General features: G+C 37.8%; 1 protein-coding gene across 13 annotated transcripts in view; it reads left to right on the forward strand.

The window, feature by feature from the left end:
- The window catches only part of LOC149185213 (ARM repeat superfamily protein), a 378,063-nt gene that overhangs the window by 187,546 nt on the left and 162,675 nt on the right, over positions 1–27,842 (forward strand). For all 13 annotated transcript variants that reach the window (XM_089417804.1, XM_089417816.1, XM_089417818.1 and 10 more), the window contains 7 exons: positions 4,613–4,680; positions 13,257–13,343; positions 13,465–13,617; positions 13,822–13,917; positions 14,085–14,144; positions 14,250–14,371; positions 14,452–14,539. In XM_089417804.1, coding sequence (XP_089273930.1) covers positions 4,613–4,680; positions 13,257–13,343; positions 13,465–13,617; positions 13,822–13,917; positions 14,085–14,144; positions 14,250–14,371; positions 14,452–14,539 — 674 coding nt within the window. The remainder of the gene's footprint in view (positions 1–4,612; positions 4,681–13,256; positions 13,344–13,464; positions 13,618–13,821; positions 13,918–14,084; positions 14,145–14,249; positions 14,372–14,451; positions 14,540–27,842) is intronic.

Below are 27,842 nucleotides of genomic sequence, written 5' to 3' on the forward strand. Positions count from 1 at the left end.
TAATATGTAAATAAGTAATAATTAGTTAAACAGAGAGATATGTCTAAGGAGACATGACTATTCATAAAGGGACACATAAGCAAGCCCCTCACTCAATTGTATCATCATTCTTATTCATACTTTTAACATATATTCTTGTATCTTAAATGGAAATCTTTATATTCCAAGTCTTCTGGAGTATTTAAATTAAGAACTAACTTTGTTCGTTCCAATGATTGACAGTAATTACCAACCAACTCCATGTCATCTTAGGTTGAAGATAAGGGAACTAATACCGATCCAGTCAATAACACAACTCAAGAAGAGGACAAACTAGATGAAGTAAAGATGTACTCAGAAATTGCAGTTTCAACAACAAAAGATTTTAGTGAAGATCCATATGTTAACCATGAAACTTCCATAGCTAAAGGAAATCAGATACTTCAAATACATCAAGAAAACGACACAAACAAGATAAGGGAAAATCAAATCACCAAAATTCTTTATTGACATCCAAATCACGAAAGTAGACAATTCAATCAAGTTACTTATTTAGAACATAAACAACAAACTTATGTTTCGAACAATATTGAAGTGCACACAACTCAGTCCAGTGACAATAGTTCATCGCAAGTTTCCAGTAATCAAAAGATTTCACAAAAGATTAATTTAGGATGGTCAGATCCTTTGTCCATGTGACAATTTTATATATCACTCCAAGGATCATATCAACTTGTATCCAATGTTTTAAAACTTTGACTCCGACTCAGCCGAGGGTCGACTCCGACTCTGACTCCGATTCGGTATCGACTGGCCGGCTCGATTTCAATGACTCGATCGTTGTAAAAAATACATTAAATATTTATTTTTTATAAAAACACGTAATTTTAAAGATTTCCATTCATGTTTCCAAACACACAACATTAGAATATAGATAGAACATATGACCAAAGTAGGCTCATGAATATATCCATTATATCAAATGGCACCCAGTGCACTGTCCAATACATACATGATGATGATATAGAGATCAAAACAAAAACACATAACCAAGGAGGCTATAAATGGCCTCTACAACAAAAGTCTGTGACCAGTACTACTGGTTACTGCTAGAGTTGCCAACATCATCTGGCTCAGTGTTACTTGGGAGCGGGAGCGAAAGTGGGGAGCGAGAGCGAAAAAGGGAGTGGGAGCGACATTTTCAGAAGCTCCTGGTTTGGGAGCGAATCCCAGAGGAGTTCGACAATCAATGTCACTAACATCAAGGTACATAGAGGGATTGGTGCTCTTGATTAAATATGAGTTCCATACCCTAATACATGACAAAATTCAATGGAAACATTGCAATCCTCCAACCCTGAAATCCTGAAAAACTGATAAGTCTGCTGGATTTTGAATGAAATCTAAAATTCTACTTTCTCCATGTGAAATCCAATGAGGCCGGAACCACTCTCAAACATCCTGAGTCATTTCATTGTAATGTTAAAAATTTAAGTAAAAGGATGAAAATGAAGATTAAGGAGAATGTCACTTTTACTTTCAGAATTTAACATTACCATGAAATTTGAGTAGCATATCAATACTAGGAGAGGGGAATGGACCCCAAATAGCATTTAACTAATTTAGAAAACACCTTGGAGTCCCTAACACTCAACTAACAGTTAATTTTTTTATTTTTATTTTTATTTTTATTTTTTTTAAATATGAAAAATCGCATTTTTTTGGGGTTACAAGCCGCATTCATTGACTCGGCCGAGTTATTGCGGAAACGGCCGGGTTGACCGAGTCATGACTGACTCGGCCGAGTCATGCCTGACTCGGCCGAGTCATGCAATAACTGACTGACTCGGCCTCCTGTTCCGTTTTTCTGCCGAGTCACAAAAAATCCCAACGACTCGGATCAACTCGGCCGTTTCGGATTTTCAACAAGCTTTGAGGACAAAGCTTGAGAGGAAGGCAATGTTATGAATATAATTATGTAAAAGTAATAAATATAGATAATAAATAATAAACATAATAATATATAAATAAGTAATAATTAGTTAAACAAAGAGGCATGTCTAAGGAGACATGACCGTTCATAAAGGGACAGCTGCTTGGTATATAAGCAAGCCTCACACTCTCAATTGTATCATCATTCTTATTCATACTTTTAATATATATTCTTGTATTCTAAATGGAGATCTTTATATTCCGAGTCTTCTGGAGTATTTAACTTAAGAACGAACTTTGTTCGTTCCAATGATTGACAGTAATTAGCAAGCAACTCCATGTCATCTTAGCCTACCCAGACTTGTTTATAAACTTTATTTAAAATAGGAATAAGAAAAGTCACAGATATGTGCTTGAAATTGACAGCAATGTGAAATATGTAGAAAATTGTGTCTAGACTCTAAATTGTAGCCCAACCCAGTTTTATGTTTTGCATGGTTCAATGTCCAAACCCATCATGAAACATGAGACTGATAATTGCATTTACATAAAACATTAGGACTATTCCACCATTTAATTAGCAAAGCTAATATAAAAGACAAATTAAATGCACACACACAATTGTGACACAAATATTTTTGGTCAATTGACCCTGGAAAAACCCCACTGCCTCTTCGGGAAAACCAGTTCTGAAGGAAGGCTTTATTTTGCTTTTTAAAGGAAATTTTACAACAATAATTCAACAAGAATTCCAAACTTATATCATTCCTTGAAGTAGCATCTCAGAGGTGTTCATTCAGCTGAGTTGTGGACTCATATATTAACTTCTCAGTCTGCTCTCCTCTAGTTGTAGATTTGACCTCTTCTCAGCTCCTTAGATACGGGGAATTTACACCACAAAACACCACAAATCTCAGGTAATTTCTCTCCCAACCAAGCAGCTCCATGCACAAAAATGGAGGCCCGAAAATCTCGCTCCACTGGCCCAAAATTTTCGCTGAGTTGTTCCAGAAATCTCAGAACTCGTGAAGGTAAGTGGCTGAGGTAATATGCTGGCCCTAACTGATATTTTGGCTCATAAATGACCCATTACTTGAGTGCTGAAGCTAACAGAGGCTGCCTCCAATTGATTCGAATCCTTTTCAAGACTTGAACTTGGCCCTGAGATTAAATTCGAAATGCTGTGAATGAACTCTTGGTCTCTGCTGTAAAGTTTCTTCCTGCAAAACCCTGCCTCCTTTCCTCTGCGTTCCTCCTCTTCTCCTCTCAATGCTCTCATGAGTTGAAGTGTAGAAGGATGAACTCCTTTTTCTTCCTTCTGTTTTTCCAGTAAGATAGGAAGTTGGAACCCTATCTCCCAGATCTAATGGTTGAGATTTAATTTCAAACCATTAGATCAAGGGTGGAGATGAGTCCCTTACTTGACCCCTCCTCATGTGGTCCCCTTTTCTATTAATGAGCCTCCCTAGTACTTTTAATGTTTTTAGTACCTTGATCACTTTTTCTCATAAAGTCACTTTAGTTTATGTAAGTCATTTTAATAAAATAAAGTGTACTTATTACTTCACATAAAGTAACTTTTAAATCACATGTGACTTTAATAATAAAGTACCTAGTACATCTCCACATAAAAAGTACATTAGCCCCCTTGATATTAATAAACTCATAATATCACTTAGACAAAAGGTGATTTATGTGTCTCCCTAGGACAAAAGGAGAAAAGCCTAGGAAACACCTCCCTGGTACCATTTCAACAAAATCTCACATAAGAAATCAAGAATGCAAGAAATAGATTACTGTAACTGTAAACACTATACCCTGAACATTGCATTAGAATTTAGAAGTATTTATTAGTGTATATAATATCTAAATTAGTAGGTGGGTTGATAATTGAAGTGATTGCAATTAGTAAATCGAAAGAAAGAGAAATAATATGAATGTTCACGAGTGACTGTTGTAGGTCAGTGTGTTTGAAAGTACATCAAGTAACAGCAGCTGTGAGGGAGGGCTTAGAGCATCTCCTAAAACAAGAAGCTAGAAAATCAATTTGAGAATGGAGGGATAGGAGTTGCAGTTATATCAGTATAGGTCATTTTCTATTCACCTAACTGATTCTCATCAATGATCAGCGGTTGAACATAACACAGCAAGTAGCAATGTTATATGTAGGTCCTTAAGAGACAATTCTGTACGGGACAGAAGATGATCAGAACAAAATATCGGCTGAGAGAGAGTTTATCGTATTCTAAATTTTCATTTTGAAATAACTACAGTATATCAAAATCTGATGAAATTATATATATATATATATATATCAAGTTGTATGTATCTCTTAAATCTCATGTAAAACAAGAGATCAGTACTATAATATGGGATAACATTACTTGTCTGATTATGTTTTTAACATTTTATTTGGAAAAGAAACATCCATAATAGAAGCACATTTTTTGAAAATTTGAAAGACAAGATGAAATTATTTAAAGCATTTCGTATGTAATTTTAATTTTTGAACTTGTATGTTACCATGGTTTTTGTTTAACATTTTGTAGTTGCTTAAAATGTCATATTTTGATGTATTATGGGGCTGTAGTGCATGCCAGTCATTTTTTCTTTGCTTTTATTCTCTCCATATAGCTGTATTTTCTTGATGGAAAGCTATACTTGGCTGGTAGGTCTGAAATTGGTTTTAATTTACTTACAGGTCTTGCGGATCATGACAATTACCATGAGTATTGCCGCCTTCTTGGACGTTTCAAGGTGAATTATCAGGTAAAGTCTTGAGTTTCTGTTTTTGCCAGATTCCAGTGTGTCTCGCTATATGATATATCACTGATATTTTTCCATTAATCATCTTAATATCGGCATATTTCCAATTCATTCTTGAAAAAGTAGAACTCTGCCAGTGTAACTTGCTGATTACATATGTAATTGCATTTTTATGTATTATTCCTCTCTTGTTTGTATGTTATTTACTTTATTAAGTTTCTTATTTGAAATGTGAATGCCATTTAATTCATTAGCTAAATTGTCATTGCTTGACCATAGATGTGGATAGAGTTCATTGTATGGACTAATGCTATTAAATGTGTTATTCTGATAAGGCTATTATCAAAACCAGTCCAAACTAATCATTGATGGGGCCAGTGGAAAGTCAACATCTGACTTGTCCTAACTATGTTGAGTCAACTTCTTACTCAAACTTTTGGCTGAGTCAAGGTTTGTTGATGTGGATGGCAGAGGCTTGCATGTGAGGACCAGTGTGAAAGAATTGAAAAATGTGAAAAAATCTAAGCCCTCCCTGTCCAGTATGTTTCTAATAGTAATTCTTAACATTAATGTTAAATTGTTAAAGACAATGTGACTTGAATTATAAACTCCATTGTCTCAAATTTTTATTATCAGTGGTTAAAAACACGGGAAAACATTTCTCAAATGCTCGGGATGTGTTCCCCCAAAAGGGGTGCCTGTGGGTGTCCCCCTTACAAGGGGCTGGGTGTCCCCGTTCCTGAATTTCTCCTGAAAAAAATAATTTATGAGTGGGAAAACCTAATATTCAACCCTAGAGCCCTACTAATGCTATGCAATTAATGGTAATGTTAAATTCTTGAAGTCTTTTATTTTCATCCTTTTACTTCAATTTCTGACATTCCATTAATTGTTTCAAGATGTTTGAGAGTGATTGCAACTTCATTGGATTTCATTTGGAGAAAGTAGATTTTTAGATCCCACTCAAAATCCAGCGGACTTAACAATTTTCTGGATTTCAGGATTGGGGCCCGGGGGTTGCAATGTTGCCATTGGATTTTATTGTTAAACTCCTTTGTCATGACCCTAGTAGAAATGTGCCCATCATTCAAACAAAATCTTGATTGAAAGTTGAAACAGAGAAAACTAGAGTATTGGAAATAAGAGATATATTTATATATATTAATTTGAATAAATGTGATGAATGGTGTTTACAATGAAGTCCCCTGGCTTAAATATAGCCTCGGGTGCCTTTACATGAGGGGTCTTGATCTTTGATCATGCCCGTTGTACATAATTAATATTTATTTAATTTTTTATATATAACATTGCCTTTACCTCAAGAAATGCTTTATCCTCAAAGCATAGGTAACGAGGAATGTTGTTGACGAAAATCTTACATCTCCCAAGAGGCATCTTCATTCAATAGACTCTTCCACTTGTTGAGGTATTCTTTAATTACTCGGGAACGTAATTGCTTGTCTCTGGTGGCAATGATAGCCTTTCCAATCCTTCGATGTAGGAAGTGTTGTTTGTGTTGTTTGATGTTCCCCAACATCTTTTTTAGACAAGAAACATGGAAAATGTTATGGATGCGACTTGTTTTACATAATTTTAAACCGTAAGCCACTTGACTAAATTCTTTGATAATTTGATATGGTCCATGGAATTTAGAAGCTAGCTTGTTTTTTCATTGTTGCTTTAACAATAATTGTTTATAGGGTTGGATCTTTACATATACCCACTCCTTTGTTAAATTCTCTTTTTGACCTACGTTGGTCAACTTGCTGCTTCATAGAGTTTCTCGCGATATTTAAAATTTTCTTAAGTTTTTGAACAACTTTTTGGTTCTCCTCTAGGTGATTCTCTATTGCTGGATTTTTTATGTCATTTATGGCTAACCCTTTCCAGTTAGGGGGTTCATTTTTTTCCTATGTGGTTCACGGGCCCCGAAGATCGGTGACCGCTACGTCCATGGAATAATTGTACTAGGCAGATCTACCCAAAAGGATCACTTCCTATCGGCTTAACAATGGAAACTAACCCCGAGAGTGTTGAGAGAATTGTACTCGTGGGTCGTGACCTCTCAATAGTAGAGGTGCTTTAACGACAAGAACTCAACCCATTGAGCTGATCATTGGGGCTAGATTAGGGGGTTCATAACCGTAGAGAGCTTGAAATGGCATCATTTTTGCTGAACTATGATAAGTGGAATTGTACCACCATTCTGCTAGATGCAACCATACAAACCATTTGTTTGCTTGTCTATTGCAAAACAACAAAGATATGCTTCCAAACATTTATTAGCAATTTTAGTTTGGCCGTTTGTTTGGGGGTTGTAGGATGAGCTCATATTGAGGGATGTCCCAATTTGTTTAAGGACTCCTTCTAGAATTTTCCTTTAAATTTGGCATCCTTGTCACTAACAATGATATTTGAGAACTCATGCAATTTGTAAATATTTCAGCAATTTATTTTGCCGAGTCTGATATCTTTATGTCCATGGAGTGTGCATATTTAATGAGTTGGTTTACTACCACAAAGATTTTTTCCTTTTCGTTCGACATGGGTAGCCCATCAATGAAATCCATCGATATTTCTTCCCATTTTTGGTTTGGAATATGCAGGGGTGGAGCAATCTTGATGTCATAATATTTTCATTTTTGTTTCTTTGGCATTTATTGCATTCTGCCACATATTTTTGTATTTCCTTGTACATCCCTTTCCAAAGAAAATGGTGGACATACATTATAGTAGGTTTTGAAAAATCCCACATGTCCAACTACTGGTGAGTCATGACACTCCTTAAGAACTTTGGTTTTGAATTTGGAAGTGGGACTTAGATAGATTTGTCCCTTATACCAAAGGATGTCATTCCTCCATTCAAATTTTGAGTTTTGAATAGGATTGTTGATTATGTTTCCTATTTCTAGATTCTTCGTGTATTCACTTCGAATTTTGTTTAATCATTTTGGAACTATAGTTGAGATTGCAAATAATGATGGATCTTCGTCTTTTCGAGTTAGAGCATCGACTACAACATTGCCCTTACCTTTCTTATGAAGAATTTCTAAATCAAAGGTTTTGCTATTATGATCTGTATGTATCAAGAATTTGCTTCCTAGAAGATATTATTGCCATTTGTTTAGTGCATGCATAATAGCAAGAATCTCTTTATCGTATGCTGGTTTCAAGCGCTCCTTCTTATTTCGTTCTCTGCTCTAAAAGCTATAGGATGACCATCTTGCTTTAACACAACTCCTAATCAGAACCCAGAAGCATCACATTCAATTATAAACATGTTTTAAAACCGATCGACTTGAATCAGAAATCGGTACAACCCGACGGTTCATTGGGTGACCGAGTCAAACTGACCAAAAAACCCGGTTGAAGGGTCCATTTCGCCCAAATGTCACAAAAACTGGCCCTAACTGACTGATTTAGGATGGAATTGGCTAGTTTATGGTCAAACCAGCCGGTTCCATCCTAAACCGGTTGGTTTATTGCCAGGCCAACTACAAACCCCACAGAATGCAGTTTTGTGAGTTTTGAAGTTGTTTTGAGGGAAATTTTGGGTTGTTTTCCTCCAAAAATAGCCCCTCCAAGAAAAGCATGCCTACCCTCTCATTTGCCTAACACATCTCAACCCTAGCAATGTTGGCAATTAATGGTAATGTTAAATCCTTTATTTTTCATTTTCATCCTTTTACTTAAATTTTTAACATTACCATGAAATGACTAAGGATGTTTGAGAGTGGTTTCGACCTCATTGGATTTCATATGGAGAAACTAGAAGTTGAGTCCAACCAAGTATGGTGTAGATTAATTGAAAATTGAGTGTCCTTTTACTTTAATTTTCATTACCATGAAATGACTAAGGATGTTTGAGAGTGGTTTCGACCTCATTGGATTTCATATGGAGAAACTAGAATTTGAGTCCAACCAAGTATGGTGTAGATTAACTGAAAATTGACTGTTGTATGTTTGACACCAGAGGAGGATGATGCCCTCTATCTCTTGTCCAACTAGAGGGACTTGAATCTTGAGGCTCTTTTCCTTGTACTGTAATATAAAATGTTTTATTTGCTTTTGGCGTTGAGATAGTTGATCTTGAGCTTATAGATTATCTTGGTTCTATTGGAGTGGTCTTTGTACCCCTAGTGTCTATCATCACTTTGGTGATTTGTTGGTCATTAATAAAATTGTCTTATCTTATCTACTAATATGGATTCAAAAGTACTAGATATGAGAGAATTATTTATCCCCCTGTTACCTAGCACTCGTGGGTAGTATGCATAGGATAAATTTTTTCTCCTATATGGTCCTCAGCTGACAGCCAACAACTCCTTTGCAGCCACTTGATAGCTTGATGTGCCACTATCTCCACCACCTGAGCCGACCATGTGGTCCCTCGCCCATCTGTTATGATCATATGTTTGAAGGTGGGCCTCTCGACCCTGGAGGTATGGCTTTTCATTAGTATAATTGAGTAATTTAACTTACTTATCCTGGACACGTTTGGGCATGGATTGGTGGGAGGATTCGACCGAAAGATTGGGCTAGGTTTGAGCTCTTGTCTCTTTTGCCCGATTTGGTGGTTAGCCTTGTATCCTAGTCCTGTGGGATCTCCTTTACAAAGGCCAGGGTAACTCATGTACCACTATTTGTTCCCTCCTACACTCATATACCCAAGTGTGGGCCTTCCTCATCATAACTACCCTTGTACCATGACATGTGGCCTAGAGCATTCCCCTGATCCCCACTCTGTTCCATCACTATATCACGTGCCACCTACCACCTGATGGATGTACCACGTACCTGTCACCCCTTTTAAAGGCAAAAACCACCTAATAAGTTCCTTGGTTAACCCCCTTATTGAGCTTGGACACACTTGTACATGCCAAAGCCCATTATGGAGGGGCATGCCACCATGAAGTGCCCCATTGATTCCATGATTTGTAAGCTTTTTTACTTGATTATTCTAATGATTTGTTGTATTGGAGGGCAAGGGGATGCATTGGATCTTATGCAGGATTGCATGTGGGTCTCCATTTGGGGTTTGGTCTCCTTATACGGGGTGCAAGGGGATGCATTGGATCTTATGCAGGATTGCATGTGGGTCTCCATTTGGGGTTTGGTCTCCTTATACGGGGTCCAAGCCCTCCACAGGGCCACATTGGCACTTGCAGGGTGAGCATTGAGAGCCATGGGTCTCCACCATAGTAGAGAGTACTTCATGGATCCACAACTCCACCTAGTGATTGCTCGTGTTCCACCTATTGGATGAGGATGATGCACCCGGTTCACCATGTCCAACCGGTTCCACCCTTGTACCATACACTTGGCAGATGTTCCAGGGTTCAGATGAGGACGTGTCTCATTGCAGGAGACAAAGGGAGGGCTTATGTCATCATCCTAGCCTTTACAGATGGTTTACAAGCATCATCGATCCACGTGGAGACCAATGAGGACGTCCTTGTGCCCCCACACCCACTTGGGAGCACCACATTTGACATACTTGGGAAACAAGGGGCTAACCCCTTGTCCACTATTATTGAGTCCATTCTTTCACCATGGCACATTTGGACTTCCTTATACCTTCTCAATGGCACAACAACTCATTATATTGATTATTTTGACCTCTTGAGAGGCTTATTTTATGTTATTGAGCTATCTTTGTGGGCTTGTCAACAAGGGATGTTATTATTGCACATTATTTTATTATTTGGGGTTTAATTAGGCCTAATTAGGCAGATCGAACTATTTAGAGATCATATAAATTGATGAGAGGTGATTCATTTCTCTCATCACCACTTGGATTTGGAATTAGTAACTACTTGGAGAATTTCACATTCCCTTTTGGAGGACGAGTTTGGTTTCATGGACGAATTTTGATGTTTGGATTCTATTCTCTTGGTCTTGGAGCTTCATTCTTGTCATGATTTGATGATTGGATATATTGATTTTACATGTAAGTGATTTCTTTTTGATGTTTATTTTTGTATTTATCATATCACATGAATGTTGTTGGGATTTTCACCATCTAGGTTTGTTATTTACTGGTACTCTGCTAAATGGTGGAATTTTTAATCTATTGAAGCGTTGCATACATTGCATGTGTCATGTACGAATGGGTGAATGTTCCTAGAGGTTAATTTTATTGAATATACCTTGATAAGTCATCAATCATTGCACATCGAAGTATAAAGTCCTTGGGTAGCTGCTCTCATGCCCTAATTTCCATGCGAAGTTGCCTAGAGGCCTCCTTGATTGGGTTAATTCTCTCGAAATTACAAATTCACCTTGATTCCATCTCTCCCAAAGGAAGGGCACTGATCCAACCATTGGTGGTCACTTAAACGATTATTTTTCTCGCCTTCTCCTTCTCTTTCTAGGACTAGCCCTAATAGGTCACCTAGGGCATCAATCAAATTCCCTTCTAGCCATCCAATCACCTTGACTTTTGGTCCACTACTACGCTGGGGTTTTGTCTAGAGTTCCTCCAATTTTGAAACAAATCCGACAGTGGAATCCAAAGATTTAGCAAGCCTTAGCCACGAGATGAATTCTTGCCTTAGATTGACTTGGGTTAGCGTCCTCATTGGGATCATTGCTTTCAAATCTCAAAAGAAAATTAGTGCTTTGATCCTATTCCCTACCTTAATTAGGTCAACCCACTCATTGGTTGATCAACTCCATATCCTTGACCTAGTTTTGGGTCCACTTGGCTTTGTGTGGTCCCACAACTTTGTAACTCCAATTCCACAAGGATTACATAGAAGCCTCTTATCCGTAATGATCCTTAGGTCGAAGAAGCCCCTTGTTAAGGAACATCCTCTAAACCTAGGCTCAAGAATCCTCTTAGCCCTTCCTAGAGAGCCCATCACCTTGCTTTTGAAGCAAGGAAGCTATCTAATTCAGCCTCTCTTGTGAATAGGCCTTAGGAATCTTTCTCTATCCATTCATAGATCCATCATTCCTAGTGATTGCCCCTATACTGGGTCTCCTCCCATCAATGAAAGTCCGTAAAGAGTAGTGAGCCTTAGCTGAGGTGACAATGGGCTATTGCTCCATTGTTGCCCCTTGACCTAGTAGTTGCTCTATAGGATCCCCTCCTAGGACCCCTGGTAGTTTGAGCGGTAACACTCCCATTAAAGACATCTTATACAAATATGCTTTTCATATGGTCACATTTTATTATTTTAGGTATATTTTATATTGATAGATAGGATGAATGGATGATGCAATGTTTGTGAAAGAGCCATTATATATTGGGATATGTGCCTCCACATCCAAACACAAAGAATATACATGTTGTAATAATGATCACAATTTTTAGATTTGCATTGGAGGTTGATTCAATGAGACTGTAGTATAGGAGTTGAGTCGGGCTTGAAAGAATCTTCAAGTTGAGTCCAGAAATAATAAAAATAATAAACCAAGTTTCAAGAAAGGAAATATTTTATTTAAATTGAATATTTACAATGCCCATATCATTAAACTTTCAATATTAGTTCATTGCAAATTATATAGATGATTGCACTTAGGATAAAGAGTCTTTGATTCTGGGCAATTGACAAGTTTGTGGGTTGTCTAATGCGGAATTGGTATATGAAAGTGAACAATTTTTTTTTTCGTAGATAGATGACTGGGTTTAACTCTGTCAAACTTACCAAGTCAAACTGACATGTATTTGAGTTGAGTGTCTATGTCATGCTGATGATTCAAACTCAAAATTATGATTCAAGGACAAGTTGCAATCATAGTGGAGTTAAATTGACTCACTTTCCTCAAAGAACTGAGTCAGACTTGGGAGCCTATTTGGACTGTTTTTCAAATGTTGTTTAGGAGCACTTTGGGATCTGGATAACTAATATCCATCTGAACAATTGCAAAAAGTATTGGTTTTGTAGAAACTTTGTTATCAGAAACACAACCCCCCCGGTGTTGAAATTATGTTTCCACATTTTGGAAGTAGATCCTTGTACAAAACACCTTTGAATTGTTTCTGTAACGTTTTAATTTTCTGAAATACTGTATCGACTGTTTAAGTGAGCCTTTTGGTCAGTTAAACGGAAAAATATAAAAGAATAAAAGAAGAATGCTAATCCAAAGCTCTTATAGATCAAGTTATAAATAGAGGGCTTCAGCCTCCTTGATGATATCTCTCTTTCTCTCTATTTCCAATTTTGAAATTCATGAAGAGTATTCTGAACTTTTGTCTCAACTTCTTATTACTTTTTTGCATAGATCTATGTGTGTGCATTTGTGTGTATATGTAGTTATGATGTGTTTTCCATATCCTAGCTGTATCACATCCCGTTTTTCTAAAAGTTTGCAGTATCCATTCTGGATGCTGTATCTATGCATCCTAGTGTGAAAACTGGGAAAATGGACCACACACAGATGAGTAGGAGTGCATTTCAACACATGCAATTTAATTGTTATTCTCTCTTGCTTTTGACAACTCCCTGATCCACATGGCAGGAATTAGGGTCTTCCCTCATTACATCTCCCATTGTAGTTTTTGATATCTTATAGCACAAATCTAGTTTCATTGGCGAATTTTTCACAGCAATACTAAGATTTTACTTTTGCAGCTATCTGAGCTTGTAAATGTGGAAGGTTACAGTGATTGGATACGGTTGGTTGCAGAATTCACATTGAAATCTTTGCAATCATGGCAGGTTTGAAACTTTGAAACACTTCGTTACATATTTTTTGAAACTATTCAACAGGGTGCTTGCTGTGAATTGAACAAGGATTGCCTGCTTCCTTTGATTTCTGCGGTCTCTTTTGTTTCTGCAGTGGGCTAGCAGCAGTGTATATTACCTTTTAGGACTTTGGTCCAGACTAGTCACATCTGTGCCATATCTGAAGAGTGACATGCCAAGTCTTCTTGATGAATTTGTGCCTAAAATAACAGAGGGCTTCATTACTTCGAGGTTTGATTGTGTTCAGGTATGATTTTGTATGGTTTTATTGATGTCTATGTTCGCTCTCTGATACTTTTTTGATTGTTGTTCATCATCAGCCTCTTCCATTAGACAAATTTCATATAAAGACACATCTTGTCTATGTTTCCAAGTGGTTGCAAATGATATCTTGTGCCATCAGAACATAGAATTGATCTTACTCGGTGTATCAAATTTTGGTGTGTTTTAGGCCATATTACCAGATGACCTTTCAGAGGATCCTCTGGATAATGTTGAACTTCTACAGGATCAGCTTGACAATTTTCCATACATCTGTCGGTTTCAGGTGCAGACTTATTCTGAAACTGCTTTAGTGTTAGCTTTTTGTGGACAAAAAATGTGCAGACAAAGCTTAATGTTTTCAAGACATTTGGAAAGTAGCTAAGATTCTTTTTTGGTCAAGGTATTTGTTAGTTTTTGCTGTAAAGTTAATCTTTTGTTTTTATGTGGCAGTATGAGAGCAGCAGTTTGTACATTATAAAGCTTTTGGAGCCTATATTGCAAACATATACGGTATATATCTGACATTCGCTCAAGGGCATCCTTGGTGGCAGACTTGTACGTCTGTTGCATAATGCATGTCTAATTTTGGTGTGCAATTTGTTGTTGTTTTTGTAGGAAGGAGTGAGGCTTCCCATTAGTGGGGACAATGATGACTTGTCTATAATAGAAGGGCAACTTGCTTGGCTTGTTCATATTATTGCATCTATCATAAAATTCAAACCAAGTACAAGTTCCAGGTATAATTAATTACAGAAGTTTCATAAGATAATTCTTTTATGAATTGACATTCAATCCTGATGATTTGCAATGTATACAGTTCAGAGCCACAGGAAATCATTGATGCAGAGCTTGCAGCACGTGTTTTCCAGCTGCTCAAAATAACAGATACAGGATCTCATGTTCAGGTAAATTTTTTTGTTTTGCTGGCTTTGTTACCAGGCATATTTTTGTTGGTTGGCTGCAAGTGACCTGTTGTCTGTGGTTCCATATATGGATTCCTAAAATTTTGTCAATGATAATGATTTTGTGAGTGCATACATTCCTCCTAGACATGTTTATATTTTTGTTACTTGTGTAACCTGAATTTGGAGCTCTTTTGTAGCTCTAAAAGACACAGGCATTTTACCAAGGTTAACCATGAGGCTTTAGAGCCATTTTATTCATATGCTTTACTATTTTATTCTTCTTTGATAATTTTGGTATCTCCTCCTGTCTTGGGATTTGCATGTTACAAAATTGCGTATTCGTTTTTGGAAGACGTTAAAGTAATGGACCATTGTTCCTCTTTTTGTCCATATTTTCAGTGTCTTCATTCTTCTTGATATGCTAGAATACCTAGGTTATGTTTAGTCTTCAAAATATTCTGATGGGTCGATTCTTTTTCTTAAATTTAATTTATATCTTTCATATGTGGAAGAAGTATTGCATGAGAGGTAATTTTTTCCATCCCACAGGCCAATTTTGCCATGTTATCATTCTTAATAAATTTGTTGTCTATTCTGTTCTCAATGTGGAAACCAAGGTGAATATCTCTATCTATGACAATCACATGGACACTGTGTGACTTTATGATTGTCTATTGTAGCCTATGTCACAGGGTTCGCCGAACTTGAAGGTTCAGGTTCAAAATTCGGCGAACCTCAAAAAAAATTTGAAATTCGTTCAGGTTCGCCGAACCTGAACGCGAATTTAATCGAATTTTTTTAAGGTTCGATTTAGGGTTCACCGGTTTTTTTGACGGTTTTATTTGGCTGTTTACGAAAAAACCAGGGGCCGCATACCGCTTTTCTGCAACGCTTCCCGCCAAATATTTCTTTATAAACGATGGCTCTCTAACGTTTTGGCACAAGCTGTCGGGAGTATTGAGTGAGCGTTTGTATTGAGCAGGCTGCAGAGCTGTGTATTTGCTAACAGTCTTTTGTCATACCTCGTGGGCCAATTTGGCCTGTGTTTTATATCTATGCTGCAAATGCCAAAATTGACCAAAAAAATCTGGCTGGAAAGGAGCCAAAAAATGACCTCATTAAACTACTGCGTTTAAATTTATCAATTTTGAAAGCAACATCACCACATTAGCTTGACAGACGGCCTTTCCAACACTGCACAGGGTATTTTTGTGTGAAATCAAAACAAATCACTGCTGTTATAGGTATCCAACCACCATTCCAGGTAGAAATTGCCAAAATCCACAACTATCACAAATTTTTGCCCTCGAGAATGGTAAAATCCAAACTAGGAATGCTTCTCCAAAGTGTTAAATGTCAAATCCAACGAAAAAGAGTCAAAAAAGAAACCTGCTGCTATCAGTTTTCAACCACCAAATTTCCAACACATACAAATGGTCTTCAGAACGTACTGTTTTGGTTTCAGGTTTCTGTTAGTATTTAAACATTAAAACGATGTGATTTTTTAAAAGATTACTAGTATTTGACATTCATTTAAATTTTGAAGACTGAAAATTATGTCATTTCTTTTTGCAAACTACTATTGTGTATGTTTACATTTAACTAGATGTTAGAATGATTACATCATTCATGTATGTTTACTAATAAAAATTTGTATTCATGTGTTTATGGATCGATTTTGAATTTTCTATTATTTTGTGATATATAGATATATATATATATAAATATATATATTGAAAAATATGTATAGTCGAACCTAATGCCGAACCTCATTCAAACCTGATCGGAAAATTCGAATTCGAATCGAACTTAATCGTTGTCGAACTCGAATTCGAACTCGAACCGTGTGACATTGATTGTAGCTATGTTCCTACTATGAAGTGCAACAACGCACAAATGAAGACAAGGTTGTATTAGCAATGCTAGAAATGCATGGGGAAGGTGTTCTTTGGTGTGAGAATTTATACAAGCTTAGAATGATCCTTGACATTTTAGAAGCCATGACATGGGAGATGATCAAAGTTATTGTCAAGGATGAATTCTACCTTAGCTAATTTTCCTCATAGCAGATCTGATTTATTCTAATTCAACAATTTATTAAAACAGAAAATATTTATCTCATTTTTTTTTGAATTGGCCAAAAAATAAATGTTGAATGATGTTGTCATTGATGCCAACATCGGTCCTTGAATGCTTTTAATATTTGTCTATGGATTGCATTGATTGGAAGCTCAAATAGTCAAGATGTCCTGGAAGCCCAAATGCCTAATCATATTGCACCTCATTTGTTGAAGAATTTGAGGATGAAGAACAATGAATTTGATTGCATGACCATCTCCCTTGTGTAGTCCTCATCATGCCATTTCCATTGGTAGGTTGCATGCCACATGGGTCCTCTCGGTTGAGGAGATGGAATGCACAGGTCATTGGCTGACAGAAATAAGAATAGATAATATTATTAATTAATGAATGATGATTACACTGTGGGAGGCCTTGGCTTAAATACAACCCTGGGTGCCTCTTGTTCAAAGATCATGCCTTCCCCTTGAAAAGATGTTTTGTCCTCAAAGCATACATAATGACGGGTGTTGTTGACGAAATGCTTTTGTCTCCCAAGAAGCTTCTTCTTCTGATAAGTCCTTCCACTTGATCAGGTATTCTTTGATTACTCATGATCGCAACTTCTTTTCCCTGATGGAGATGATACCTTCTGGTTCTAGAATAACCCTTCCTTCGTCATCTAAAGTTAGAACTGTTGTTTGCGCTGATTGATGATCACCAAGTGCCTTTTATGGCAGCATACATGGAAGACGTAGTGAACACGAATTTTATCGGGAAGGCTTAAATTGTATGCTACTTGGCTGATCTTTTTGTTGATTTGGTACGGTCCATAAAACCTTGGTGCTAATTTGTTTTTTCCCTTCTGTTTTAAGGACAATTTCTTGTAAGGCTAGAGTTTAAAAAATACTCATTCTCCAACTTCAAATTCTCTCTCGGTTTTGTTTTGGTCAGCGTGTTGCTTCATACGATTCCTTGCATTATTTAGATTTTCTTTTAGAGTTTGGACGACTTTTTGGGTTTCTTCTAACTGGTTTTTAACAGTTGGAAGCTTCATCTCGATGATAGCAAAGTCCTTCCATTTTGGAGGTTCGTAGCCGTATAAAGCTTGAAATGGAGTCATTTTCGTTGACGTGTGGTAAGTATAATTGTACCACCATTCAACGAGATGTAACCACTGAACCCACTTATTTTGTTTGTCTGTGGCATAACAACATAGGTAGGCTTCTAAACATTTATTGACAACCTCTGTTTGGCCATCTATTTGAGGACAGTAGGCTGAACTCATGTTGAGGTAGGTTCCTATATGATTGAAAAATTCCTTCCAAAAATTACCCTTAAATTTGGCATCTCTATCGTGTTGATTTGGGGTAGCATCAGATGTGCTCTAGCCACGAAAATTGGTGGAGAGGCTAAAGCACACGAGATCTCCAATACCCAAAAATGGTTTGGGCAGATTCTAAACAGTTTGGGAGATATTGAAATAATTAATATTTTTAATGGAGTCCCTAAGTCTAAACTTAGGGAAAATAAAATATTAATGTCAATTAATATAAAACTGTGTTAGAAGGGTCCAAAAGTCATGGATCAAGCCAGAGTTAATCTTAGCTGTTGATTAGGGATTTAATCTCGGCTGTTGATTTGTCAACCAGAAAAGTATAAGAGGAGGCTTGAGGGTCACTTGGAGAACACACTGAGGGAGACTAGTTAGTTCAATTTCTGGAGCGGGGTTAGCTGAGGAATTCGAACTAGTGGTCTGGTGAGCAGTCAGGAGGCAACAAGTACGGAATAGAGAGATAGGATCAGCCACTGGAGACTAGCGCTGAGGTAGGAGAGGCAGACGCAGAGGCAGCAGGAGACTGTGCAGTCACTAGAGGGCCTGCGTGGGTGATGCAGAGAGGCCCAGGGCTGACACAGTTAAGTAGGGGTTGATGTAGAGTGTTTGGGAGCCACGCAGAGGTCAGCCAAGTTGACACTGGGACTAGGAGAAGTGCTAGAGAATTTTTCTCTCTGTGGACAAGCCAGTTTGGCACCTTGTTGTACTGAAGAATTGCTGAATAATAAAATCCTCCTTTGCTGCATCAATTTTCCCACATTGGGTATTTTCTGGGGACTGTTGTCCAAAATATCTGTGTCAATGTGTTGATTCTTGTACGTGTTTATTTTTGTATTACAGTGTGATATGCAACAAAATTTATTTTAATGTTTATTGAAGGAATTTCATAAATAACTTATTGAATAATAAGTAGGAAAAATAAATCAAATGTTGTAGTGATAGAATTTTCACATATCGCTCACAATGACCTTGGGAAATCCATGTAATTTGTAAACATTTTTGCAAAATATCTCAACGATTTGTTTTGCTGAGTCTGATTATGTCATTCCAATAAAGTGAGCATACTTGGTGAGTCTGTCGACTGCTACAAGAATTTTATCCTTAGTCTCAGACACAGGTAAACCTTCGATAAAGTTCATTGATATTTCTTCCCATTTTTGATTTGGGATATTTAAAGAATGAAGTAGTTTAGGTGTCGTTATATTTTCATTTTATTCCTCTGGCATTTATCGCATTGTGCTACATATTTATGAATATCGTTAATCATTCCTCTTCAAAAGAATGATTGGCGTGGATTAAAGTAGGTTTTAAAGAACCCTACATGTCCGACTGACAATGAATCATGTGACTTTTTGAGAATCTTGGCTTTAAATTTGGAATTTGAATTTAGATATATTCTTCCCTTGTACCATAGAATATCGTTCTTCCATTCAAATTTTGAATTATGAGGAAGGTTATTGATTATAACACTTGTTTCCGGATCTTTTGCATATTCACTTCGAATCTCATTAAGCCATTCAGGGACAGCAACAGAAACTGCAAGTAATGATGGTTCTTCGTCCTTCCTACACATAGCATCAGCTACTACGTTATCTTCCCCTTCTTATGTAATATATCCTTGTCGAAGGTAGTGATTTTTTCTATCCATTTTTGTTGTTATGTAGATAACATTTTTTACTGGAGGAGGATGCTGAAGACTATTAATAACTTACTTCCCAAAAGATATTGTCTCCATTTGGTTAATGCGTGCATAATAGCAAGCATTTCCTTGTTATATGTAGACTTGATATGTTCTTGGTTATTGAGCTTCTTGCTTTCAAACGTGATTAGGTAACCATCCTGCATTAGTACTCCTATGCCAAGACCTGAAGCATCACACTCAATTACAAATGGTTTTGAAAAGTCTGGAGTTGCCAATACAGGGGCATTAGACATAACTTCCTTCAAGTTTTCAAAACATTTCTCCGCTTCATCATTCCATCAAAATGAGTTCTTTAGAACGTTTGTTAGTGGTGTTGTTATATGGGCATAGTTTTTAATAAATATTCGATAATATTCCGTCAATCCTAAGAATGCTCTTTGGTTGGAGATATTAATTGGTTTGTGCCATTCCCTTATAGCCTTGATCTTATTAGGATCCACTTTTACTCCTTCCTTGGATATTATATGTCTGAGGTACTCTGCTTCTTCCTTCCCAAAAGTGCATTTGGACTTCTTGGCATAGAACTGATGTTCTTCTAATATTGTAAGAACTTGCTCCAAATGTTGTAGGTGCTCCTTCCATGTTTTACTATAAATTAAAATGTCATCAAAGAACACTAACACAAACTTCCTTAGATATGGACGGAACAACTCGTTCATAGTGGCTGGAATGTTGCTGGTGCATTGGTTAACCCAAAAGGCATTACTTTAAATTCTCAATGACCTTCATGTGTTCAGAACACAGTTTTTGCTATGCCTTCCAACCTTATTATGATTTGGTAGTACCTTGACCTTAAGTCCAATTTTGAGAAGTATTCAGCTCCATGTAGTTCATCCAGCATTTCATCGATAAAAGGAATTGGAAACTTGTTTTTAATTGTCATTTTGTTTAGTTCTCGATAATCGACGCATAATCTGAATGATCCATCTTTCTTCCGAACTAATACAACTGGAGCAGCATACAAACTTTACTTTTTGTGATGATGCCACACTTTAAAAGGTTTTGGACTAATCTCTCAATTTCTATTTTTTGATGATGTGGATATTGATACGGTTTGATGTTGATGGGATTTGATCCTTGCTTTGACTTCTATTGTATGCTCGATTTCTCTTTTAGGAGGCATCTTCATTGGAAGATCTTGGAGTTCTTTTTCGTGCTTTTGAATTAGCTCTTGGACCTCCAGTGCTTTGTCGTTGACCGGATTTGAAGTTAACATTTCTTATTGATGACACTATACTAAATAAGCTGGTGCTCCCTTCTGAATCATTTTCACAATTTGATTCTTAGGGGGTTGGAACCCATATAAGTTGTGTTTTTTCCCTTTCCACTTAAATTTTATAATTTGCTTTGATGGTTAGCAGAGTAAGTACCTAGGATTTGAAGCCATTGGATGCCTAGGACCACATCCACTCCTCCTAATGGGACAGTGTAGACCGAAGGTTCTAGATTATAGTCTCGAATTTGTAATTTGACTTTATGGCATTTTCCTACTTTTTCAATTTTCTTACGGTCAGCTACCATAACCTTCATGTTGGGCATGGGAAATGTGAAAATGTTGAGTCTTTTCGTCATCGTTGAGTCCAAAAAGTTGTGGGTGCTAATGGTATAGATTAGAACAATTACGTTGTTCTTCTTGATATGCCCTTTTAACTTTAATATCTGGGGCTGTGATATACCTGTCATGGCTGATAATGACACTTGCGGAATATTCTCGTCATCTAGTTCTGGAGAGAATTCTGGGGAATCTTCAATTTCTTTTACGTCTGTTTCATCACTGTCTAAATCGTTAGTTGCTTCACATTTATACAGGTTCTTGGTCTCTTTTCCTGTAGCAAACTTATGTTTAGGGTCCCATTTTTTGCCACAATGTTTGCACTTTCCCTCTTTCATTCTTTGTATTTCCAAGTTAGTTTTTACTCCTTCACGAAGATGTAGTGGAACATATTTTGTGTTATCCGTGTTCACGGCTTGGGAAAATCTTCGTCTCAAATATACTCTTTCCACCTTCGACCAATACATTTTTTCATGTTTCTTTTTAGTAGCTTTTGCCTTATGTCTGGCTACCTCTATAGAAGTGATGTCATGAAGCTTGAGCTCATCTTGGAGATGGGGTTTAAGTCCTGTGGTGTACAATTGAATGAGACGAGTTTCTGATAATCCAGGTACTTGCGTAGCTAAAGTTTCCCATTCTCGAGTGTATTTGTCCACATCTCCTTTTTGTTGCAATCCGGTGATTGATGATAAAAACTCTTCTTCCTTGACACCTTCGAACCTTTTAAAGAACACATTTTTGAATTTACTCCAATTGATAGCGAGTGTCGTCTTTTTCCACAACATATACCAATTATATGCTTTGCCTTCCATTTCCATGGAAGCATGCCTTATATTTTTGTCATCATTGTCAATACCATAAATCTCGAAATATTCTTCTGCTTTATTGAACCAAGCAATGCTGCATTTTTCGTTACGATCAAATTTGTACAGCTCAAGTTTTGCTCTTTGTTGACATGTAGCTATCGACGGAGCAAAGAAGGGGTATTGATTTGAAAACGACATATTTGTGTATGGATTCTGGAGCTGCCTATTTTGAAAATACGTGTTACTATTTTCTTGATTAGGCATGGAAGATGTCTTTGGAGACTTGGGTTTCTCATGTGAGTCCGATGAGTTCAACGAATCTGGAGAATTGAGATGTTGAGTAGCTTCATTATTCTGGGGTATTTGATAGGGTGTAACAGTCATCTTGTCACAAATACGGGGCAACAATACCATTGCTTGATCCACCTTCTCTGAAAGGACTATGTGATCCTTTTTAAATTTGTTCTGGTTCTGCTCGAGCTGACTCTCTATTCTCTTTGTTGTATCTTGGAGTTCCTCGAATTTTTCACCCTGTCCGGTCACCTTAGTCCCAAGGTCTAACAATCTTTTATTGAAATCAATCATCGACATTGATGAAGCCATCGCGTGGGTTTGAGGTGGAGTATATTTATCGGTAACAACTTGGCCGACTCGACTCTTTGAAAAAGATCCTGAAGCACATTTGTCAAAAGTTGTTCTGCCTCCTACATATCAACGACTGGGTTGTTGTTTATTGTATATTTATAGCCCTAAAGTAATCTATCACCATGAGAAAGTTTTGAAAATTACAAGGTCGAAGTATGGTATCCTAGTGGCATGAATTAGAAAACTGAAACAAGCATTGAGCCATACAATGTTTTTAAAAAGGCAAACGTTATGGCAATGGACTTGTTGATTTCGGGTAGCAAGGAATGTGCTCTAGCCACGAAATTTGGTGGAGAGGTTGGGGCATATGAGATCTCCAATACCCAGAAAGGGTTTGGGCAGATTCTAAACAGATTAGGAGATATTAAAATAATTAATATTTTAATGGAGTCCCTAAGTCTAAACTTAGGGAAAATAAAATATTAATGCGTATTAATATGAATCTGTGTTAGAGTGGTCCAAAAGACATGGATCAAGCCAGATCTAATCTTAGCCTTTGATTGGGGCTATGTTGCGGGGGAGCGCCCCCCCCTCGAACCCGCTCCCGAATCGCGCTCCGGGCGGGAGCGGCTCGGGAGCGCGCTCCCTTAAAAAAATTTGCGCTCCCTGGTCTGTTCGGAAGCGAATTAGGGAGCGATCGCTCCGGCGCTCCCGGAGCGATTTTTAATGCCCGGGAGCGATCGCTCCCGGGCATTAAAAATCGCTCCGGGAGCGATTCGCGCGGGGCCGGGAGTGGGTCGGCGGAAAAAATTCCGCGGACCCAAAAAAAATTAAATTTTTAAATTTTTTTTTTGGTTTTAAAAGGCCAATGGGCCAAAAAAATATTCATTGTTACTCATTGAGCTTGAGTTTGGAGCTGGAGCAAGAGTAAAGGAGCGAGGAGCAAGTGCTGAGGAGCGAGGAGCAAGTGCCAAGGAGCGAGGAGCAAGCCTGCAGAGGTAAGTAACTTAGTAATTTAGTTAGTTTAGCTGGTTAGGTAGTAATTTAGTTAATTTAATTTAGCTTATTGAGTTTAAAAATCTTGTATTTAAATCAAATTAATAAATTAAATTAATTAATCCCAATAAATTAAATTAATTTGCAGATTCAAGAATCAAAACCCTACAAACATCAAACACCATGGACCTAGCTATATTTCTTGGCATTTTCCTCTTCCTGGTCCCTTTTATGGTTATTATGGTGCTGGAGAGTAGGAAATGGAGGGGCCAACCTCAAACTGAAGAGGGGGATGAAGAAGCCAGAGAAAGTCAAATGGGTGAAAACCCCGGTGAGGAGGAGCTGGTGGAGGGTGAACATGACCCTCAAAAAACTAAACAAGACCAAACTCCATTGTGGAAATATGTTAACAGGGCTGAAACAGGGAGAGGGGGTGGAACCACTAAATTTCATTGCCCCCATTGCAACATTGATTACACAGGTTCATACACCCGTGCTAGAAGACACCTCTGCGGGAAAAGGCCATGGGATGGAGAGAAACAAATAGGAATCAAAACTTGTACAACGGTGTCAACAACAGAGAGAGCCAAATACATAAGGGAAGAGGAGGAAGCCCAATACAGAACAAAAAAATCAAGGGGTTTCTTTGAACCAAGCTCACAATCACAAAGAACTCCTTCAGCATCCTCCCAAGGCAGTGGATATGGACATGGAGGCACAGGGTCATCATCTTTAAGGCGTAGAACCATATCAGATTTCCTTGATGAGGGGTGTAGGAATGATGTGGATTCAAAAGTTTACAGGTTTCTCTATGCATGTGGGATACCATTCAATCTTCTTCGCTCACCTTATTGGCACGAAATGGTTTCTGCCATAAATGATGCCCCTAAAGGATACAAGAGCCCTGGGTATGACAAGGCAAGAACCGTTGGCCTTGATCATGAAAAAGCAAAAATATCACATTCTTTGAATAAAATGACAAGTTCTTGGACTGACCATGGGGTGTCCATTGTATCTGATGGATGGACAAATGTAAAAGGCAAGCCATTGATAAGTGTTCTTGCTGTGTCTGTTAGTGGTCCCATCTTTCTAGCTGCACATGATTACTCAGACAAGTTCAAGACCGCCATCAACATTGCAGAAGCATTACTTGAAACAATTGAGCGTATTGGCCCATACAATGTCATCCAAGTCATCACTGATAATGCTCCTAATTGTAAGGCAGCGGGAGCAATTATTGAGGATAAATACCCCAACATATTTTGGTCTGGATGTTTGGTTCACACATTGAACCTTCTGTTGCATGATATTGTCAAAAACAAAAATGAACAATACCAATGGATTGGTAATTTGTACAAGAAAGGCAAACAAATGATAAAATTTATTACAAATCATAGCAATACCCATGAACTTTTCCGCAGTCACTTGAGATTGGAGTTGCTGAAGATTGCGAAGACTAGATTTGGTAGCTATTACCTCACCTTCAGGCGCCTTTTGAAGGTAAGAGAGGCATTAGCTAGCATGGTATCAAGTCCACATTGGCAGGTGTTAAAGGAAAGGGCTACAAATGTAGCTGACATGGTAGGTTTTGAAATGGTGGAGGAGGCCGCTCTTGATGGGCAGTTTTGGACAAGTGTGAGGCAGGTATTGGATTTTACCAAGCCAATTTATCACATGATTCGGTTTGCAGATACAGACAAACCAGTGATTGGCGAGGTGTATGAGCAAATGGATACCATGTTGGGGGAAATAAAAGACATTGTTCAAAATAGAGATCCCAACTTGTACAAACTGATTCATGACTGTGTGTGTGAACGGTGGGATAGGCTTAACCTTCCACTACATTGCTTGGCGTATATCCTTACGCCAAAATACTACTCTACATCTTGGTTGGGCCAACTTGCAGCAGGGGGTGGGGTTAGGACCAAACCCCATTTAGATCCAGAGGTAACTAAAGGATATTTGGAAGCATTAGAAAAGTTGGTACCTGACAGGGAGGAATGTGCAGCTGTGCGCCTTGAAATAGGCAGATACTTCAGTGGCACTGGTTTGTATGGTAACTTCCATGCAATGGACGACAAAGATAAATTTGAATCTCTCACATGGTGGGAAACATATGGCGGCCACGGACTTTTGCCAAAATTGGCAAAAAAAGTTCTTTCACAGGTTGTAAATTCTTCTTCTGCAGAGAGGTGTTGGAGCACCTACAACTATATACATAATGTGAAAAGAAACAGACTCAATGAAAATCGAGCAGAAAGCTTGGTTTATCTGCACTACAACTTGAGGTTGTTGAGTCATTACTGTGATCGGGCTAATGAGGATCCCACATATAAAATTTGGGACAATCACCCAGAGGATGACAATTTGGAGGATGGCATTGTACATATTGAAGAACTAGAAGAGGAACTTGTAAGGGATGAAAATGAAGCAGCAGCCATGCCACCTCCACCTCCACCTCCATCATCCAGTAGCAGTGCTCGAGGTCCGAGTCTTGTTCCTTTGCTGTCGCCACCTCCATCTACACCCTCGCGTGGAGGTTCTAGTTCTGGTCGTCGGTCTGTGCGGGAGACTCCTAGAAGACCACCACGACCTGCTTATACTCCTGGAGACTCTCGTGGCAAGGGCCACATGTAGATTTACAGTTTACTTGTCTTTTTTAGTTTCTATTAGACTTTAGTTTTCATAACTGTTGAGTTTTGAGTCCTTGACTCTTGACTCTTGACTCTTTCATATCATAATGATATTTTTTGTAAACATTATATCACTGTGACAATGAAACTTTGAAGTTTGAAGTTGGGCCTTGGCAATTATAACTCATTGGTAATGATTGTGAATTATGAATATGATGCTTTGTGAAAGACTAAAGTTGTTTCATTTCATCTCATTATTCATGTTTCATTTTATAAATTTTTAACATTTCATATCATGTTAACAGTTAGAAGTTAGGACTTAGAAATATCTTCGATATTACTTCTTGTAATGGTTAAACTTAGCTTACAAGTACAACTTTGGTGATCAATGATGATAAATGTTATTGAATTTTCAATTCTGAAAGCTTGAAGTTGAAACTTTAAGATTGAATTTGATGAATCATGATTTATAAGACTCAATATGTTGCAGTTGTAATATGTATTTTACTAACTTGTGGACATGGTTGATGACGATTATAATTTCTAGATGATTGATGTGATATGGTTCAATGATCAATCTATGTTTTTTTATGTCTTTTATGTCTAATTCATCATTCTACATGTTTTTGTTGACATATATGTATCAAAAATTAAAAAATATAAAAAATATATATTTTTTTAAAAAATCGCTCCCGGATTCGCTCCCAAACCGGGAGCTTCTGAAAATGGTCGCTCCGCTCCCGTTTTCGCTTCCGCTCCCGCTCCCGCTCCCAAGTAACATTGGATTGGGGACTTAATCTCGGTCGTTGAGATGTCAACAGGAAAAGTATAAGAGGAGGCTTGAGGGTCACTTGGAGAATACACCAGAGTGATTAGTCATTCTATTCTCTAGAGCAGGGTTTGCTAAGAGAGATAGAATCAATGATCGGGAGAGCAGCTGAGGGGCATTGAGTACAGAGAGACAATGAGGCAGAGATAGTGCTGGGAGAGCAGCAGAGCAGCCAGAGAGAGAGACGCAGGAGCAGCCAATGGTCACGCAAAGGCAGCTAAGTGCTATGCAGAGCACCAAAGAGGCCAGCGTAGCTCACGCAGAGGCTCAGAGAGCTGACGCAGGGCTTCCTGGGGTTGACGCAGGGCCAGTGTTGGGTTAGGATAGGTTGGTGCAGTCCAGATTGGGTAGACGCTGGGGTTTTTGGGGCAGATTGGTGCTGAGTAGTTGCCGGAAGGATTATTCGGGTTTTCAGCTAGTAGATTTGTTAGAAACTGAGAGGTATTACTGCCAAGGAAATTCTCTATTGGGTAGACTAGTTTCGGCACCCAGATTGTACTCTGATGTTGCTTAATAAGAAAACCTTCAGATAGTTGCATCAGTTTTCCCACATTGGGTTTTTCCGGGGACATTAGTTCAAAAATAATGGTGTCATATGGTGTGTTTGTTCTTGTTTCTTTTAGTTGCTGATCTGTAATATGTTGAGCATGCACTCGTGTTTATTTTCGGTATTTACTTTGTAAATAACTTGTTAAGGAAAAATAACAAGTAGGTAGGAATAAATTAGATAAAGTGCATGAAGGGTTTCTAACTAAGTAAACTTAGAAAATTCAACAAGATTAACCTCTGATTGTTTTGGAGCTTGA

Source organism: Pinus tabuliformis, chromosome 3_2 (assembly GCF_031772625.1).
Source record: "Pinus tabuliformis cultivar Carrire ecotype Pingquan chromosome 3_2, CPIR1, whole genome shotgun sequence".
NCBI classification, from domain to species: Eukaryota; Viridiplantae; Streptophyta; class Pinopsida; order Pinales; family Pinaceae; genus Pinus; species Pinus tabuliformis.